The sequence below is a fragment of the Vidua macroura genome, chromosome 4, assembly GCF_024509145.1.
Source record: "Vidua macroura isolate BioBank_ID:100142 chromosome 4, ASM2450914v1, whole genome shotgun sequence".
NCBI lineage: Eukaryota > Metazoa > Chordata > Aves > Passeriformes > Viduidae > Vidua > Vidua macroura.
In genome coordinates, this window is record NC_071574.1 from 61,559,081 (window position 1) to 61,577,287 (window position 18,207).

Below are 18,207 nucleotides of genomic sequence, written 5' to 3' on the forward strand. Positions count from 1 at the left end.
CACAGTTCTTGCTTAAGGCATCAAGGTCTTTTCAGAAAATTTCTGCTTCGAATTCCATGTTAATCAGTTAGCCTAGCAGGAGAAGTAGGTAAACAGGAATTCAATGACATTCCTATCTCAGCTAAATGATGCATAAAGTATTCTCTTTGCAGCAGATCACAGTGACAGAGTGTGTAAGTACTTGATATGCCTAAGGAGCAGTAAGTTTGGAAAAACTACCTAGAATCAGGATTAATTTGTGATGAAGGTTGTCATAACTCAGAGATTTTAATTTTGAGCAGAAAATTTTTCAAAAACATTATTTCAGCAGAAGGAAATAAAAGGATCAGACTGAAGAATAAAGAGAATGAACTGGCACTGAAAGAAAAACACACCAAAGGCCTCCTAAATGTGTCATCCACGGTCCACCAAAGGTTAGACCAGGCAGCAGCATTGCTGTCTATTCAAACTTTGTGAGTGATTGCAGATCTACATAAATGTCTAGCTGAATAAATGTCTTGAGTTTGCATTTTATACTTCTCTTTGATGGAAAAGAAATACCTATTGCCAAATGATGCCTGCCCTTTGATCTCAGAGAAGTACTTTCTTATTAAATAAACTTTTTGATGGTCATTAGTTACAGATTGAAGAGCTATACTTAGGCAGTTTGAAAAGAGAGAATGAAATACAATGCCAAAACGTATGCCAAATTTTAAAAGAAATTTAACATAAATGTTGGATGGGAACCAATGCTGAATGTAATTCATTACATTCCATCCTTTATACTTTGAACATCAAAAGTGTTTGTTAGTTTGCTGTGGAGAAAACATACACCATAATGAAGAGAAAATGCTTGAAGCCCAAAAAATACTCAAAATGGAAAGAAGGCTTCAGTGAATGCCTTGGAAAATCAAGATTACTTGCACTAAATTTAGAGTGGAATCCCTCAAATATTAGTTAAATAAAAATTATATTTAATTAATTACTGATTTAATGAAAATTAAGTCCAGACAAAAAGCATTGCAATTAAAAAGGAGTAAGTTGTCATTAAAAGCTCTATGGCTTGTCATGTACATAATACATTTTTGTAGTCATTTTATGTCTTTACTTTTGGTTTACTATCCAGAAAAATACAACAGCTTCAGCTTTGGCATTGTAAAGAGGTTAAATCTTTCTTTACACATTCTGTTTCTTCTATATTGAAAGATATCATTGCCCAGTTTTTTATTCCTATTTGAGTTAGTAAAGAAATGGATTTTTGTAATAAAGGGTTTTAGAAAAGATCTGTAAGTTATTCATTATCAAATTTATAATTTATTGTGACATACAAATTCACTTCTAGCTGTTTTCTCATTTGTTTTTTCCCCTGCAATCTATTCTAGTATCTTTAAACAAAATGCAATGAATTTTGCCTTCACACAAGCAGAAGTGTGGTATTGAAGAATGTAACTATGCAGCATCTAAGCTGATATCATAATCACCAGTAAACAAACCCATTTTCCTATTGCCATTATGATTTCTTTTATGGTCTAGTCCTTTGTAAATTAAAGACAAAGTTTACATTAATTTGTCTAACCCCTGTAAACTCGACATTGTTTTATTGTTTTATTTCTTTTTGCCCTTGGTGCAAGGTTAGGCGTGCGAGTTCAAAAAACCAAATGCTGACAGGTAACCTCTGTAAGCAGTGAGCATTACAATAGCAACTTCATTAAGTGTAAATGTCAGAAACTATTTGTGTTACCTCCTTCCCTGAGGAATTTGATGGGTGATTGGCAGCATTGCTTTAAGGTAGATCAGGCAAGAAAACAGAAGAAATGCAAACAGCAAAGTTGCAGCCATTCAGGTTGTACTGTAATAATAATAATCCTTAACCAGAAAAGTAAAACAAGTGAAAAGTACAGCTGTTAATGCTTTCAGTTCCCAAGTTTTGAATTACCATATTGATGGCTCAGTGTGGTTCTGATGACAGCTCAGTACTGAAGAGGCCTGGATGAAATGCTTAATTCTTAATCCCTTATTCTCACACCTGATCTTTGAACAAATCTTTGAACATTGTTTGCCTTGGCCCTTTGGCAAGCAGACAGTAAAACTGATCCTAGAAACATACGGTGGTTTTGAAAACAGGCTTCAACTTTAGAGTTGAATTCCAGTTCCCAAAATCCAGGCATGGACAGTGCAAACTCCTGTAATTTCTACCTCCAAAAGGACCTTGTATCCTATGGACAGCCACGGCAGGTTATTAAAATAAGTAAGTCTAAAAATCTACCACAAAATTTTCTGTCCCAGCAGAAGTTAGCTGGGCCAGTACTGTTAATGAGCCATTCTCTCTACAAAACCTTCTAAATGGACTTTGACAGGATTGTATTCCTCCCTTGCACTGAACAGCATCTATAAATTTACATTTCTCTTGACCAGGATAGTACTACAGCAAAACAAGATTTTGGCTCAGTTTGAGCTGCAGCAACAAATTCGTCTGGAGTCTCTGAAACAGAAGCTGCTGGGATTGCACCGCCTAGGAACTGAGCTGGAGAATCAGCTAAGGGTAAAATGGGTCATGGATCTGAAGCAGTGGAGAAATATGGGACAGATTGTAGGGATCTCTTTGCTACCCTAGTTGAAATCGGTGCCGAGATTCATCACTGTCTTGTAGGAACACTTCCCTGATTGTTTCCCATATTGTTTCCTGTGTTTCTGCAGTGATGTGCCTGTTTTGTTGTGCCACGTGTAATAACACAGAACTGAGCTGTGTTGTGTTGAGTGATTGCTGCTTTGTCCTTGCATGCAGGAAACAGAGCAGGACTTTATGAGTGAGCTGGCCGTGCTGACCCGAGTTCCACTGACTGTGAAGAAGAAGCCTTCCAAAAAGAGCAAGCCAGCAGGTTGGTACTATCCTGAATTGTTCAGAAAAAAACACCACATAATTCCACAAATCAGTGCAGATTTTGCAGTTTAACACATTGGCATTTCAGGAGAGATTTTTTTTATCAGTGCCATTTCCCTAATTGGGATGTAGAAGGGTAATGAAACCTTCCAAAGTTCTCCAGCAGCACAGCCACAAACAAGTGTCACCTTTCCTCACTCCAGAGCAGCCTTTAACCTATAGATTACATTGGCCACTGAGGTAAGGCTTTGCCCTACTGAAACCAAAACATTTTCATGTCTTTGTCACATCCTTCAGAAATGTCTCTGTTCACCTCAATTGCTAAATCCATGGGAGAATAGCAGAGTTGAATACCCAGCTTTTGTTCTCCTGGCAGAATGGAAGAATTGCCTCCCACACATGTACAATCCTACTGAATCAGGAAACTTGATCTATTTTTATGAATTTACTGTAGTTTTGACAAATTATACTAATTCATTCTTCAAGAGATACTTAGGGACAAATTTTTAGAGTAGCAGTCGTATTTCCTATTCCACATTTCAGATGAAGTGTACAAGTGTCATCCTTTGAGCCGTGCAATCTTTCTGTCATTATCAGAATAAAACATATGGCATTACATTTGAAAGATGCTGAAAGGCAGGATGGGTGTCTGAAAGGGAAAAGCAGATCACTCCTGCACAATTTTGAAGTCTTTCTCCCCAGCTGTTGTTTCTCAGGTGTGCAGAATTGTTTGCCTTGGTAGGCACCGTAATTGCATGGACTCGTGGAAACAGTCCAGGGCCCTCAAAGCAGTGAATTTTTAACATCATGTTCTGATTCAAATCACTCAAAAATAAGAACTGGCTTTTCTTCTGCTTGGTGGTAATAAAAAGCCATTTTCACTTACTTGCTAAGAAAATATATGATAGAGCTTTCAACTGTTGGCACCACATGGAAACTTACTTCAGTGTTCACCAAATGTGGCAGTTCACAGTCTGCTGTATGAGAACTAACCAGTGGTAAAAAAGCAGTATGCTGGGCTAATGTAAAGTGAAGTGATTTCCTTGGAATAATAATAGGTAAGTATGAAGTGTTAGAGTGTCATTTTTTTGCTTCAGGTTAATCAAAACCAAACAAGCTCTACTATTTGTGATTTTTTTTTAATCCACTGCATTTGGCAATTCAGGTGAAAAAGCAAATTCCAAAAGACAGACCTTCAAGTCACCCGAACCTGCAGAAAAAGATGATTCTCATGAAAATATTCAAGAGCCCTATGGAATAACTTCTGGCTTATGCAGGTACGTTAGAGACTAAAAATATGGTATGTGAAAAGCTGTTTATAAAAAATTGCTTTTTCAATACAAAAACTGTAAAGCTTACTTTTTAAGAAGATATGTCAGTTAAACTCAAAACATAATGCCTGCACTAGCTGAGCTTCCTTAATATTTACTTTCCACATGTACTTAAGCTTTTTTACCCCATAATCTTTTTTAAAGTTAGGAAATTCATCTGTGTTTGCTTGTCTGTACTGCTATGTATTTTATAAATAGCTTTGATTAAAGGTAGAGAAATAAGAAATACTGTTTCCAAATTTCCTTTGTTTAGTTTTATTTAAACTTTAGTCACAGACAGCATAAATCAGCAGAGACAAGTGAATTCAATTGAACTAGGCTGAAATGTAGCAACCAAAATATGGTCTGCTGTATTTAGGCTTTCAACTTCCACCTTTATTTCAGGAACAAAGGCAAGCGCCAGTCTTTGGCTGATGAGGGTAGCAGCTCTAACAATTATTTTCTTGATAGATGTTTCAGTTGGCTTGTGCTGGGGTGCTAACTAGAGGAGAAATGGCTACAAACCTGAAAGATGCCAGCTGATTACTATGGGCAGATCAAACCAGCCAGCTGGTAGCTGTGGCTTGATATATTGAGCAGAGAAAATGCTGCTGACAGGCAAAGCAAACAGTTGGTTCTCAGGAGCCACAGGCCTTTGGGGAAAAGTATTTATCCCCTGAGTGACCTCAGCCTGGGACTGACTTCAGGAGATGGCTCCTTTCCCTGGTGGCATCAACCCTTTTCACACACTCCTTTCCCACAGCCCACAGCCGACAAGGGATGTGTGTGTAGGGAACAGGGACCCAACAAAGGAACGTTTATGTTTTTGCAACTTTGTTTTGGCAGCCCCAACAGAGGCAGGGAAACTAGTGAGTGCAGAAGTTATATAGCAAGCACCTTTCTTTTACCAAAATTAGTTTAGTTTAAGAGGGAAGTATAGCATTTTAAAAACTGTCTGCAATTTTGTTTTCTTTTTCTTACTTATTCTTTCAGAGGGATGTCACAGAGTTCACATGAAGGGGAGACAGAGCCAAGGAAAAACTCAAAGATGTTAAAAAAGAAAGGCAGCAGGTAGTAAAAGCTTTTGTCTGAGCTGTCTGAACACAGTGTACCAAGGCATTCTTCTGGCGAATCTCAGCAGCTATAGGTACTTACTGAGCTGCTTTGCTGAGGAACAATGAAGAAAATCAATAATAACTCATAAATCTTTTTTAGCTGCAGACCAAGAATCAATCCCAACTTCCTTTAGCTGTTAATAAAACATTCCCTCTTGGTTTTGGTAAGGGGGAACAAGGAAGTCTTTAATACAAGCTCTTTGAGACTGCTTGGGTAATATGCTGGGGAGACAGTTTTAGATTTGGAATAAACCTGAGGATACTGCACCTATAGGAGAACAGGTGCCCACTGGGCCCAGGTCAGTGTATCTCAGTAAGGTTTCATCACAGTAGTGATATACTTTTGAGCCTGAGATGTGGTACATAGTAGCATTCTTTTTTGTGAATGCTACTTTGACCTAAGGAAAGGAAATAAAAATGTAGAGAACATGTAAACAGGCTTGAGGTGGTACTGATACATCAAAAGATGACATTTGGTCTCTCTTTTGTTATATTTTTGTGCTTCCAGTCCTACGTATGCTTTTCAAAATTTGTACAATTATTTTTAATTATCTGTTTCTCTGCCTTTGTCTTAGAATTCAAATTGTTACTTTTAGAGAAAATGAGAGAAAACTGGTTTACTCTTTCACTTTTTATGCTTCAGTTTCTGGTTTTCTTCCTTAAGTGCACCCTTTTGTTTCCAATGTACTTTGTTATGCTCATTACATTTCCTGTGGGAAATTCTTGTTATGCAAAGCAGTTAATTCTTACTGGCTGTACAGAGCACCTGTATTGTGTAATAAATTGCCCAATTTAAGCAATTCTACAGCTTTCATGAAGTGGGAGTATTCTGCCTTTTCAAAAATAAACATATATTTTGCTAGTGAAAAGGTTGTCCTTTGGTGGAAGATGGAAAGTACTACATCAGTTACACAGTTTGCCTCAGACAAAAGTGCTCCTGAACAAATGAGTTCACCAGGCCTGTTACACACGTGTGTTAAATGGTTAATTTTCATCTCAGTTGTAAAAAAAAATTCTAAATTGTATCCTTTTTGATTCTGGTGTTTCAGCACTTCAGCTCTATGGTATCTCTGCCCTCCCAGTCTGAACATTTTAACAGTTTAGTTGCTGGTTGGTTGTTTTCTTTCTTTCTTTTTTTTTTTTTTTTTTTTTTGGTGGAGTTTTTTTTTGGAGGTGTTTTTTTGGAGGGTTATTTTTTTTTTTTTTTTTTTTTTTTGTAACAGAATCAATGAATTCACGTTGGATTGAACAGGTTTCCAAGTTTCACTCTGCAGTGCTCTCTGCACAGCAGGCACAGGGAGCTGGTACCATTAGAGCAGATGATGCTCTAAACCCCTCAAGGCAGCAGGAGCTCCTGCCACACGCAGGGTGCAGCAGAATCACCCGAGCGGGTTTCTGACTACCCAGGTGGGGTCTACCCTGTGCTGTGCTTTGGCCAGACCGGCTTGAAATGGCTTTTTCTCTGAATTAGGAAAGGGGATTGCCCCAAAAGCAGGGCAGCAGTGCCCTCTCCCGGGCAGCTCGCGGTGTTTACATCCCCTCGCCCGTGGAGGAGGACAGGGAGCTCCGGGAGGGAGCCAGGGGTGTCCCTGTGCTCGGTGCGATCCCCGCCATGCCCCAGGGGTGTCCCTGTGCTCGGTGTGATCCCCGCCAGGCCCCAGGGGTGTCCCTGTGCTCGGTGCGATCCCCGCCAGGCCCCCAGGTCCAGGTGTGGGCATCTCCCAATCTTCCATCAGCCTGACTTTCCTGGGTTGGAGTTTCTGCAGGCCTTTCTTTTCTCCCACAGTCACATTAGCAATCTCCTGTTAAAACACCCGCAGGTCTTGTCCCCGTTAGTGACTTCAGCCCCTTGAGTTTCCCCATGGATACACCAAGTTCCTGTTTAATGTCATGTGCAGATGGGCATAGTGTGACACTTGCCATCACTGTCTGTCAGTGAGGCAGATACTGAACAAGACAGGGTTTAACTGGACCAAGAAACAAGTGCAGAAAATGGCAAACAAAACTCAGAGCAGTTGCTTTGCAGTTAATACTGTTGTACTTTTATGTTATGTTAGAGAATCACAGACTCGAACTAGGGGAAAATGGGATACCTAGGCACTAGTCACAGCTCAAAACACTAAGCTTATAGTGTAAATCTACAGAGCACCCTCTCTTTATTCTGGACAGGATAACATGGAGGTTTGATCATGCTTTACAGGTACATATCAAAAACGCTGCAGAAATTTTGGGGAAATGTCATGCCTTTTCCCAACTATTTTTAAGCATCAAAGGTAACATTATTCCATTTCCCATATACCCCTTTCCCAACAGCCCTTACTGCCATCACTGCAATTTATCTGGAAAGTTTGTGGAAAGTTCATCACAACCATGATGAAAAACTATCCTAAAGTCAGTTTGTTTTGATGAGTGAGATTTATTTTTTTACCAAGAGTAGATGAACAAGGATTGGTAGCTTAGTAGTAAGTGCAGAGGGAAGGTAATAAAGCATTGGTAGCTTAGTAGTAAGTGCAGAGGGAAGGTAATAAAGAACAGAGCATGGTGCATTCAGATATCTCTGATTTTCTAAGGGAGGTGAAAACTCAGATGCAAGCACGGAATTCATGGACACTTCCTGACCCAAAATATAAAAAGAGCAAAATCCAGTGTTCTGTCGAGCTTGGAATAAAACCACACTTTTTTTTTTTTTTTTTTTTTTTTTACCTAGAGCTCCTTGACAATTACACAGGATTAAGTTACAACTTGAATAAAATCACTGTTATTCCAGACTGATGTTCTAATTATGCAGATGTCTCTATCATGCAGATTTGAGATATTTCTAATATTTAACTTTTTAAAAATGTAACACCTACAGTGTTATTAGTGTCATTTTATGTTGAGATACACTGATAGATGAATATCTGTGCAGACATTCTGTACCCTGAAGAGTTTTCCTTGGACAAATGTTTATGTCAAGAAGATGGAATCATGGCAAACTAGTGAATTCTGCTTGCCACTCCCTTGGGTCTGTAATGTGAGGTCTTTGAGAACCATGCTAGGTCTAAATGGCAAGAAATAGCTGGTGCCAAGAGGACTAGATCAACATTTTGCCATTGTGCATTAAGCTGTGCATTTCCTTGCTCCAGGAAGACATTAGTGGTGGGATTTCACATGGGTTTAAACACACCTTGGCAAATGCATGGCAGACAGATTGACTGAGAGCTGCAGGTACAATGATGCTGCTGCTTCTCAAGAAATTACGAAGCACTGGAAATAAAGCAGACACTCAGAGGAGGATTAGCATTATATGCTCGCTCTTCCGGCCTCCTTGAAACTTGTGTTGTTGGCTGCTGAGACCCAGAGCAGATGGTCATCTGACCTGGTCTGAGATTTTAGTTCTTGAGGACAAAGACCAGTATATTGCCAAGGGGAACACTTAAAGGCTGGGACAGCTGTCAGTTTTGGTACAGTCTTAGCATCATAATTAGCAGGCTTTGCTATAAACACTAGAATTTAAACATGTAACTGCACTGCTCTGGTGGTAGACAAAGTGTAACACAAGACAAACTGGTCAGAAAACAATCTGTGGATCCAGCCTTCCCTTCCACATCACTTGATTGACAAAGATAGTTCCCAGGCTGGTCATAGGGACTAACTTTAAGCAGACCATTGCAAATAGCAATAGGGAAGAGCAGCTTTACATCATTAGAGCTACATCAGGTATTGAAAGGTCCTAGCCTCCTGCAGATTTTTAGAAGTTTGACTATTCAGAAAGCCTGAAAGCTCTGCACTGCTTCCAGCTGTAGTTGAAATAACAGCAGCTCCTCACCAAGTTTACATCTCCCAGCCTGGTGTTCCTGCAGAGGAGCAAACTCAAGTGCAGTTTCCTATTCTGCAGCATGCGCTCAGGAGCACCAGCTAATCCACATTTTCTTTACTGGTAGTGTTTTATTTTCTTAAGGACAGGTTAGTGATGTAGGGGCAGGGACATTGCTGTGAAGTAGACTCCAGGTGGTAAGAGAAGCACCCCTTGCTATGTTTTGCACCTCACCTGGTGAGGTGCAGCTCTGGATCCACGGCTTTCTGCAGGCTGCCCCTCAGCAGTGTCATGGCAGGAGCAGCCAGGCTGCAGGGGCTTAAGCTACTTCTTCTTGGAGACATCATAGGAGAGCCACATTGACCTGACAGGCACAGTCTTGTTCACACAGGAGCACTGAACCATGAAATGCCTCTCTAAACACCCACACGCATTTATTCACAGACACTTCATGGTGAAAAATAAATACATGTTAACAGTGGATCTTTGACCAGCTTGTAGGCAAAGGGCCTTTGGTTTAAGATGCTGTTAAGTGTGTAGGAAAAGTGGAATCTCAACATGAGTTACACAATGATCATTTCTGCTACCTCAAGTGTGACAAGCCTCATACATTGAGTGGAAGTTTTATTTGGAGGTGAGTAATCATTGCTACTTGCACAAAAACATGCAAGAAATGCGAGGGAAATTGTAACCAGCAGGTCCGAAATTTTTAGGTTGTCAAATTTGCCACATAGCTTCACAAACCAGCTGTATTTCTACTGTCAGGGTTACATCATTGCAACTGTTGCTGACTGTCAACACTCACAGCAAATGGGTTAGAATAGGACAAGGCAGATGGAGACTTGGCATTTCAGGATTGCCTTACCTGTTAGGCTGTGGGTTATTCCAGGGCACACTGTCCTCAGGCTTCTCTGCTACTGTTATTTTACTTCCTATAAAAAACCTGAACCGCCAAATGAGCAATTTATTTTAATTCATACCATAAAATATCTGAACCACCAAATGAGCAAGGAAGCCTGAGGATGAGGGCATGCTCCAGGCAATAGGAACGTGAATTTGAATTCTTAGCAGAAGGAATTGTTCATTAAAAGCTTTATTTTCCTCTTTTTTTTGGAAGCAAGCAATTCAGTTCACTGCAGACTGAATTGCAGTGTTTCTGCACTGGTTCAGCTCAAAGCCAAAGGAAAAGCTGTCTCTTCAGACCAGCTCTGCTGCCAGGTTTCAGACCAAGCTGACCAAAATGGATTTTTCCAGGGTAGTGATTCCTTTCCCAGGCAAGCTGGAGGTGACAATACACTAGTTTCAGAATGACAGGCTTCAGGTGGGCTACTTCCCAAAACTGTTACGGCTCACGTGCACTTGGCATGCCCCACACGAGCTGTGCCAACACAAGTTACTGTTGCATGGGTGGGATGGATGGGTACTCAGTGGTCAAGCAGCACAGCTGATAAAACCACTCCAGTGGCACCCCACTGCTGCAAGACTTCCCCTGCTGCAGCTTTGTAGTGTGGATAAAGGCAAAGTAGCACAAGGGGAGGTGTTTGTTGACCTGCTAATCTCATAGCACCCCACTTCCACTGCAGCCCACGCCCCTCACAGCATCTATAACACCGTCAGACAAGCAAAAAGTAACAGGAAACAAGGTTTCTTTATGGTTTGTGAGAGAGTCAGAAAGACAAGGAGAAATACTTCCTTCACTCTCAGAGAATTGAAGTCTACTTCCCTCACCTTACCTGTAGCATGTTCTTTTCCTGCCATGCCTGGACACAGCTCAGTCAGCAGAGAAAACCATAATGAAGTCCAATATGGCTTAGGTCGAATTGCAGCACTGGGTACTGGTTCTGTACTACAGATGAAGATGATAGCAGTGAATTACCCCCTTTTTAGGCAAATAAGATGGAGATCTGAAGGTCTTTGGGAGAAAGTTACTTTGTGTCTCGTTTGGGCAAAACTGAGGCAGCTGCAATGTCACAGAATCACAGACTTGTTAGGTTGGAAAAGAACTCTAAGATCGAATCCAACCGTTAGTGAGTACATTTTAGTCAATAGTAAGTACAATTTTTAGTAAATACATTTTTACTGTGAGCACTGTTTAATAAGACATACTGTATGATGCTATAGTATGCATATGCAGACCTATACACTTATCAACACCTGTGATCTAAGGAGGTTCCTTCTTTGGCATGATGTCAACCTGAAAGACAATTTCTCTTGAGTTCCTCCATTCCAAATTTTCAATCATTGAGTCACAGCACTGGAAAGCAGAGCAAGACGCTTACCCATCAATTAATTTCCTTTATTTCACAAGCTTTGAATTCAGAAATTGAACCACGACTAGTAGATCTTGATACGGTAGAGTAAGTAAAAATGCATGTGATTACAAAGGAAAAAATTTGTACAAAAACTTTAAAAATCCGACAGCAACTTGGATTATCTGTAAGTACCAAAAATCTCATGCAGAAGGAGAGCACTACTGCCCAGGTGGAGAAATCCCTGCAGGGGTGGCAATGGCATTGGTATGTAAAACTTATGGCTCTGTCTAAAATGGAAACAAGTAGGACACAGACTTGGAATGTACCGAGTGGGAACAGACAGGCGCTACGGAGACCATTTGTCATTACGTGTCCCAATGAGTTTCTGTGTCTTGAGAGAAGTGCTTCTTGGGTTTATAATAAATTAAAGATTAAACAGAAGCTGTCTATACTACTCTACTGCTTACTTTCCAGATGGCCATTTTCTTCCTTCATTAGTGTTTTTGGTGCTGTTTCTCAAATACAGACATTAATCTTGGCATTGTGTCTAGTCAGTTGTTGGCAATGTGTTCTAAAGGGACTCACTCACAGAATGCAACTTGCATAAATAACTCAGTAACATGCATTAACTACTCTAATACAGCGAAAGGGTGCAAAGGAACCATCATTCAGTTACGAGACAAAGCTAAAACCTGTAGTCACTAAAGGGGCAATGGAAGCACCATGCTTTAAGGTGACTATGGCATGAAAGCACAATTGTGAGGCAAGTAGTTCCAAGCAAACACACCACACTATTATCACCTCTTTCTATACAAAAAAAAAAAAAAAAAAAAAAAAAAAAGAAAAAAAAAGACATTTTGATTTTTATTTCCGTTAGTACCAAATAAAACTGTGGGCTCAATAACACAGATATTGAAGGGAATGGACATTATTCCCATGATCCTTCATCCTTGTGTTTCTGTCCATCATCATTTCTCAGCCAAGACTGGTAATATTGGAGCGCCCACCAGGAGGTGCCACGATGCGGTGGCCAGTACGACGTGGGTTGTTGTCATCAATCTGAGCTCCTGCAGCAACAGAAAATAAGGAAACAAAGCTATGAAAGGGATTAAACCACCAGTAGTGAGGTTTTACCAGGCTATGCTTCCCTCACACCACCATCAGCTAGTTTCTCTTGAGCCTGACTGAAGTGCTGAACAGATCTTCAAGGTACATTTCTGTCTTCAGTGAGGAGTGGGGGATTATATGCTTATGATCAGACTAACATTCACCTTACATGGAGAATTGTTTTCCACTGACTTGAAGGGATTTTTCAAACCTGCCTCACTGACTTAGAATATATGTCCCTACTGAATCTAGGGGACAACAGTTCAGTAAATCTGATTTTAGCAATCATAAATCCATGAGGAAATGAGCACTGAGCTGAGCACTGTAAACTTCACACACTGCATTTTAAATGCTGAAAGGTTAAGCTTAAGGAGACAGCAAGCTTGCTGACAGGCTAAATATTGCCTGATCACACTCATTTCCTAAAGGCAATGTAATGAATGTGTGGGGTCATTTAAAATGTTACCATAGTTTCTACTTCTTAATTTTGTGTTTGCATCATTCAGATCAAACTTTTACCACTAGATGCCTTGGTAGAACCCAGATCCATCACTGCACTGTGAAATCAGAGCTTCAGAGGCTTATGAAAATCCTAATTATTGGTTATTACTAAGATGTGAACTTTCTAAGCACTTTTTTGTTTTGTATAGCTTCATATATATCTCTATATGCTCACCATGGCCTCAAGTGTGTGGGCAAAAATATACTTCACCTCATTAGAAGGATTTTAAAAATATTTGCTCTCCTAGGACTTTCTTACACAAGTTTCATTTAGTTTCTGAAGAGAGGATCTGTAAAGTAGGAAAAACTCTACCATCAGCTCCCAGAAGGGAGAAAATCCGGTGACTTTCATAACATCATATGAATGCATTATTCTCCACTGGGACTGTAGACCTTTGAAGAATAAGGATTTGACACACTTGTAATTGTCTTCAGATGACAAGAATTATTTCCAGCAGCCCCAAAGGATGATTTTCCAGTCTGTTTCCTATGTACCATGGAAAATGTTTTGGGCACCAAGAGCAGAGGATAAGAAATACTCCAATCTGCTTATGAACAACTTCTGCACATGGTTTATGACCATGGACAAGGACAGTTGAGGTTTCCATGTCTAGCAGTTGCTGGTGATGCAGCCTGTGAGATGTCTGAGACTCATAGGTTGCACCAGAGCCAAGTCCCATCAGCTGTGCACACCACCAAGGGGTTTCAGTCACATCAACCAGAGAACTCAGCTAATTGCAACGGGCCAGGTAAATAATATTGAAAGATTGACACAGAGAAAATTTCAGATTGAAAACATTTTGAATATTTGGCAATATGTAAAATATTGCTAGGCAATGAATGTGTAAAAACATGTACATACATCTATATTTAAGTACACGCATGTATATGACTATATACAATCCTTTTATATTTGACTGAAGAAGTAATTATAATTTAAATTCATCACCAGTAATCCATACTCATGACTCTTTAAAAGGTTTCTCATTAGTCAGGTTGACTTACCTGATAAGCTGAAATTGGATTGATGGAGGTTTCTGATTGGTGGGGGCTGGTTTTTGGCAGGGGAGGATTTAGTTGAGGGTGCAGGAGTTGCATATTTTGGCGTAGCTGGGATTTCGTATACAGGTCCATCATACATTCCTCTGGAGACTCCTTGCAGTCCTCCCACCTAAAACAAGAGGAGAGTAAAAATCCAGACACTGAAAGCTCAGATAATGCTGCCCAATGATCCTATAGGAAGACAGCAGTGAGCCCAGAGCTATACTCTGCACTTGCTGAATTAACAACATATCTGTACTTTATACATAAAGCAAAGTGCAGTCTGCTTTATATATAAAGGAAATTATAAAGCTTGCTCCCTCCATTTATATCTATATATAAATGACAAAAGAGTTCCTTATCAGGCTTCCTTCACAATCAAAGGGGAGAAGTGGGTTCAAAAGAACAGGTGTGACCTGTTTATTTTACATAAGATCAGTCACAATTGCCTCTTCTCTCTCCATTCAGCTGCCGAGTCACACTTGGGTTGTAGCACAACTGAAACCTGCTATACCAACTGCAGCAATTTCTCTCCTACCTGTATTTTCTCTGCTCCTCCCCTTCGTAGATCTCATTCTCTTTATTAGAACTCATTGAAAAGGAGTGGCAATTCTTAAATTAAATTTCAGAACTTTCTACTTCCTGTCATCAACTAGAAAAGCAAGTGTACACTTCACTGTGGCAGGAGACCGATCTTACAATATTTGTCAATAAAATATCTGTCATTTGAGCTCTGATTTCAGTTTGAGTTCTCTAGATTTTTTCCCTGTATGGTTCTTAAAATGAATATTAGAAAAGACAATCAAAACCACTTCACTGGCCTTAAAATAATAGGAATCTAGGAAATAATATTTTAACAAGAACAGTTCCAGTTTTCAGAAAGAGCCTGAAGCCATTGAATTGCAAAATGCAAAGCTCATCAAAAAGATCAGAAATCTGTGTCTTACAAGATTATGGTTTCAGAGAAATTTCCCCAACAGGTTAAAAGTGAAATTAAAATACTGTATAGAAAGACACTATTCACAGGGGTTTGATCCAGCTCTCAAAGCAATCAGTGCATTTTCCTTGCTTTTGATGACAGGGACATCAGGCTCAGAAGAGCCACTGTCTTGCAGGCTGAGCCAAAATTAATGCCCAGAAGAGAGCAGCTGCCAATCACAGCAATGAATCCATCTTCCAGGGACCCACAAAGGCACAAATTTATACTGCTATCCCTGCTCCAGGGATAAGCTTATACTGCCAGCCTGTGCCAGTTCAGTTTTGCAGTCCCTTGCTTGACAAGTTTTTATATATTCCTCTGTTCTGCACGGACATGTTCATACAGCAGCTAATAAAACCATCAATGGGTTTTTCTGAATACTTCCAGTGAATAAAATTTGATAGTGGGAAAAGAAATTTGGGCATGAATCTACTCTCCCTCTTGGCAGGCAGCAGAGGGAGCTGCAGGAGCAAAAATATCAGTCCCTTTGTTTGCACACCTTGTCCGAGGATCAAAGGTCTCCCAAAATCTAGGCCCACTTTCATGACACAGGTTACTTAATCCAGGCAATTTTCTTCAAACTCCTGCTACAAGACACTAATCTGTGATACTTGTTTCTAAAGTGTTGGTTTCATTATGTTGATAACTTTGTCACTAATTTATGTCTCACTCGCAGGCACTGAAGCTTTAAGCAGTGAGTGTGAAGAGAAAGCCTGTATCATTTACATGGATAATGTAAAAATATGCAACACCAATTGGTATTTTGCAAAATTTTTGTGGGTGCATTTGCTTTATACAATGCCTTTTCTTCTAAGAAGTGCAGGCCTTTCTTCTGTAGCTTGATGGAATTTGTATAATAAATGGTGAAAGATGAACACTATCAACCCACTTGTAGGCTCAATTTCAGCTGCTAGTATCACAGAGCCAAGACATATGCTTGGCTGAAGAAAATAGGAGATTTTAGTCAATTTTTCTCATTACTTGTGCTCACACAGTGACTTTCCTGCTCAGTGACAAGAAGCAATTTCCAAACAACTCCAAAATGGTGTCCAGCCAATTGGTTTTCAACAGATAAGCACTATTATAATTCAAAACCAGAGATGACCTAGAGGTGAAATCTTAGTCATTTCCCAAGCTTTTTGTTAAACAAAAGAGAAAAGTTTTCTGAGCCATTAATGCTGCTAATACACAGCTCAGCAAATGCACTAACAATAGTTCAGAAATGCCCAATATAATGAGAATCTCTGGCTGACAAGCTTTTCTTCTCTGCAGTGTAGCAGTTCAGTATGCAATTTAAAATTCTGTTTTTACTCTGCCTAACCCTCCCTCACAAAAATCTTTCTCTTTTCCTGAATTTTTAACTGAAAGTAAATTCTATCACTATTCCACCTCTCTCCAAATGCTTTGACATAAGGCACTGCTGGACATAAGGCAATTATGCCAACTGGCAATTATATGTTCTACCTGCTGAAGCTCACAGTGTTAATACTAAGATACGTTCACAATTGCAACCAGTTTTGTGGTCATTTTCTTGAGCAAGTCATATACAGTCCACCTGATATGGACCCATAATAGCACAACAATATTAAAAACAGATGCTACTGTGCTTCCAAGAGGGTTTGGCTACAAAGAAGATTCAATAGGATCTGACATTACCTTATTCCTGATTTTGATGCGCTGGTAAAGATACTCAGGGAAAGGTTTGCGAGGGATGAAGCGGCCCATTCCCTTATTGACATGCAGATTTCCATCTTCAAACACAATCTTCCCTTGGCTTATGACCACGAGTGGGGCACCATGGCACTCCATTCCTTCAAAGATGTTGTACTCAATGGCCTGAGGATCAAGCAACATATTCACTGCCAAGACCTCTTTCCATTAGTAACTTATATTATGTACATTTGTAGTCATAGTTTTAGACAACTGCCATTAAGAAGCGTATAAAATTGTTTTGTATGAAGGAAAAGGAATGCATTTTGATATGAAAATATTTTAAAAGATCTTTCTGATCAGACTTTCCTGGATGAGACATTTCTTTCCAGGTTATCATTTTCTATCAAGGATTTAACTTGTTTTTGAAAATTTGCTGTATCTAACCAGAGCATATAGAATAATGATAGCCCTAACAAGAAGGAAAATTGTGACTCAGGTGCTGGATAACTAGAGGATGTGGTCCCACCATGCATCTGCTGTTACTGTGTAAGCAAATTTCAAAGAGACCAGCACACATATTTCTGTCTGAAAAAGCCCAGAAAAGCCCAGGAAGGTCTGAATCTAAATGGGAATGACAGGGCAGGTGGTCATTACTTTCTTGAAAATACAGAGAGATCCCAGGACAGAGAAACAGTAACTGAATCACCCAAATTTACTTTTTAAAGGTTTATAAATGTTTTGGTCTTTTAATATAAAAAAGCAATACTGGATTTTCAGTAAAACTTTTGGAAAAATTCCCAAATACAAAGCACCAAAGCACTAAACAGTAAGATAACAACTTTGGGATAGACAACACAAAACCTATCAGAGTCAAAATGAAAGCAACTGTCAGTCACTAGTACTCTGCACTGAGGGCAAAGAAACACACAGCAAAGCTCTGGAATTAAACAGAAAATTCCATCCATGAAGCTGATTGAAGCTGTATTATCAAAACATTTAATCATCTGTCATAGTTTAGAATACTGTTAATTTAATCGTGCAATTTATAATTTCAGGTGATTTTTAGGTAAGAAAAAAAAAAAAAAAAGCTGGTTTTAAATTTATCCTGAGCCTTATTAACCTCAGCTGTGGAGCTGCTGATTCACACCTGTTTATAGGTCTGCCACAAGCATGCAAAAAACAAACAGTGCAAGGGTATATGCAGAGAGAAAAGAAATTCTTCCTGATCACAATGTTTCCATCACAGGACTGAAACCCATTTCAGTCAACAGCTGAAAAACAACAGTGACATTTCTTTTTTTTTTTTTTTTTTTTGGCTGGTTTTCATTTCCTCCTTACCGATTTATGGCTTTTGGCTGTTATAGTCTTCACCTTATCAGGGTCCCAAATAACAACATCAGCATCGGATCCCACAGCAATTCGGCCTTTCCTTGGATACAGATTAAAGATTTTGGCAGCATTGGTGCTGGTGACAGCTACAAACTGGCTCTCATCCATCTTGCCTGTGGCCTAAAAAACAATGTGATTTGAGCAAAACATGCTTATGAAATAAGGATTTACTATTCAGAGTACTGAAAAGTCAGGGAGATATTG

At 39.6% G+C, this 18,207-nt stretch overlaps 2 protein-coding genes across 6 annotated transcripts in view; one reads left to right on the forward strand and one right to left on the reverse strand.

The window, feature by feature from the left end:
- The window catches only part of EVC (EvC ciliary complex subunit 1), a 49,031-nt gene extending 42,946 nt beyond the window's left edge, over nucleotides 1-6,085 (forward strand). For 2 of the 4 annotated variants that reach the window (XM_053975144.1, XM_053975146.1), the window contains exons 17-21: nucleotides 308-413; nucleotides 2,395-2,521; nucleotides 2,765-2,858; nucleotides 4,026-4,137; nucleotides 5,164-6,085. In XM_053975144.1, the coding sequence (XP_053831119.1) occupies nucleotides 308-413; nucleotides 2,395-2,521; nucleotides 2,765-2,858; nucleotides 4,026-4,137; nucleotides 5,164-5,245 (521 nt within the window). In that variant the 3' untranslated portion in view covers nucleotides 5,246-6,085. The remainder of the gene's footprint in view (nucleotides 1-307; nucleotides 414-2,394; nucleotides 2,522-2,764; nucleotides 2,859-4,025; nucleotides 4,138-5,163) is intronic. The other 2 variants (XM_053975145.1, XM_053975147.1) reach the window with 1 other exon arrangement.
- A 5,278-nt stretch (nucleotides 6,086-11,363) lies between these two features.
- CRMP1 (collapsin response mediator protein 1) overlaps nucleotides 11,364-18,207 on the reverse strand; it is a 50,229-nt gene continuing 43,385 nt past the window's right edge. For both annotated transcript variants that reach the window (XM_053976242.1, XM_053976243.1), the window contains exons 11-14: nucleotides 17,953-18,123; nucleotides 16,618-16,797; nucleotides 13,947-14,112; nucleotides 11,364-12,400 (exon numbers count right to left, since the gene is read on the reverse strand). In XM_053976242.1, the coding sequence (XP_053832217.1) occupies nucleotides 12,309-12,400; nucleotides 13,947-14,112; nucleotides 16,618-16,797; nucleotides 17,953-18,123 (609 nt within the window). In that variant the 3' untranslated portion in view covers nucleotides 11,364-12,308. The remainder of the gene's footprint in view (nucleotides 12,401-13,946; nucleotides 14,113-16,617; nucleotides 16,798-17,952; nucleotides 18,124-18,207) is intronic.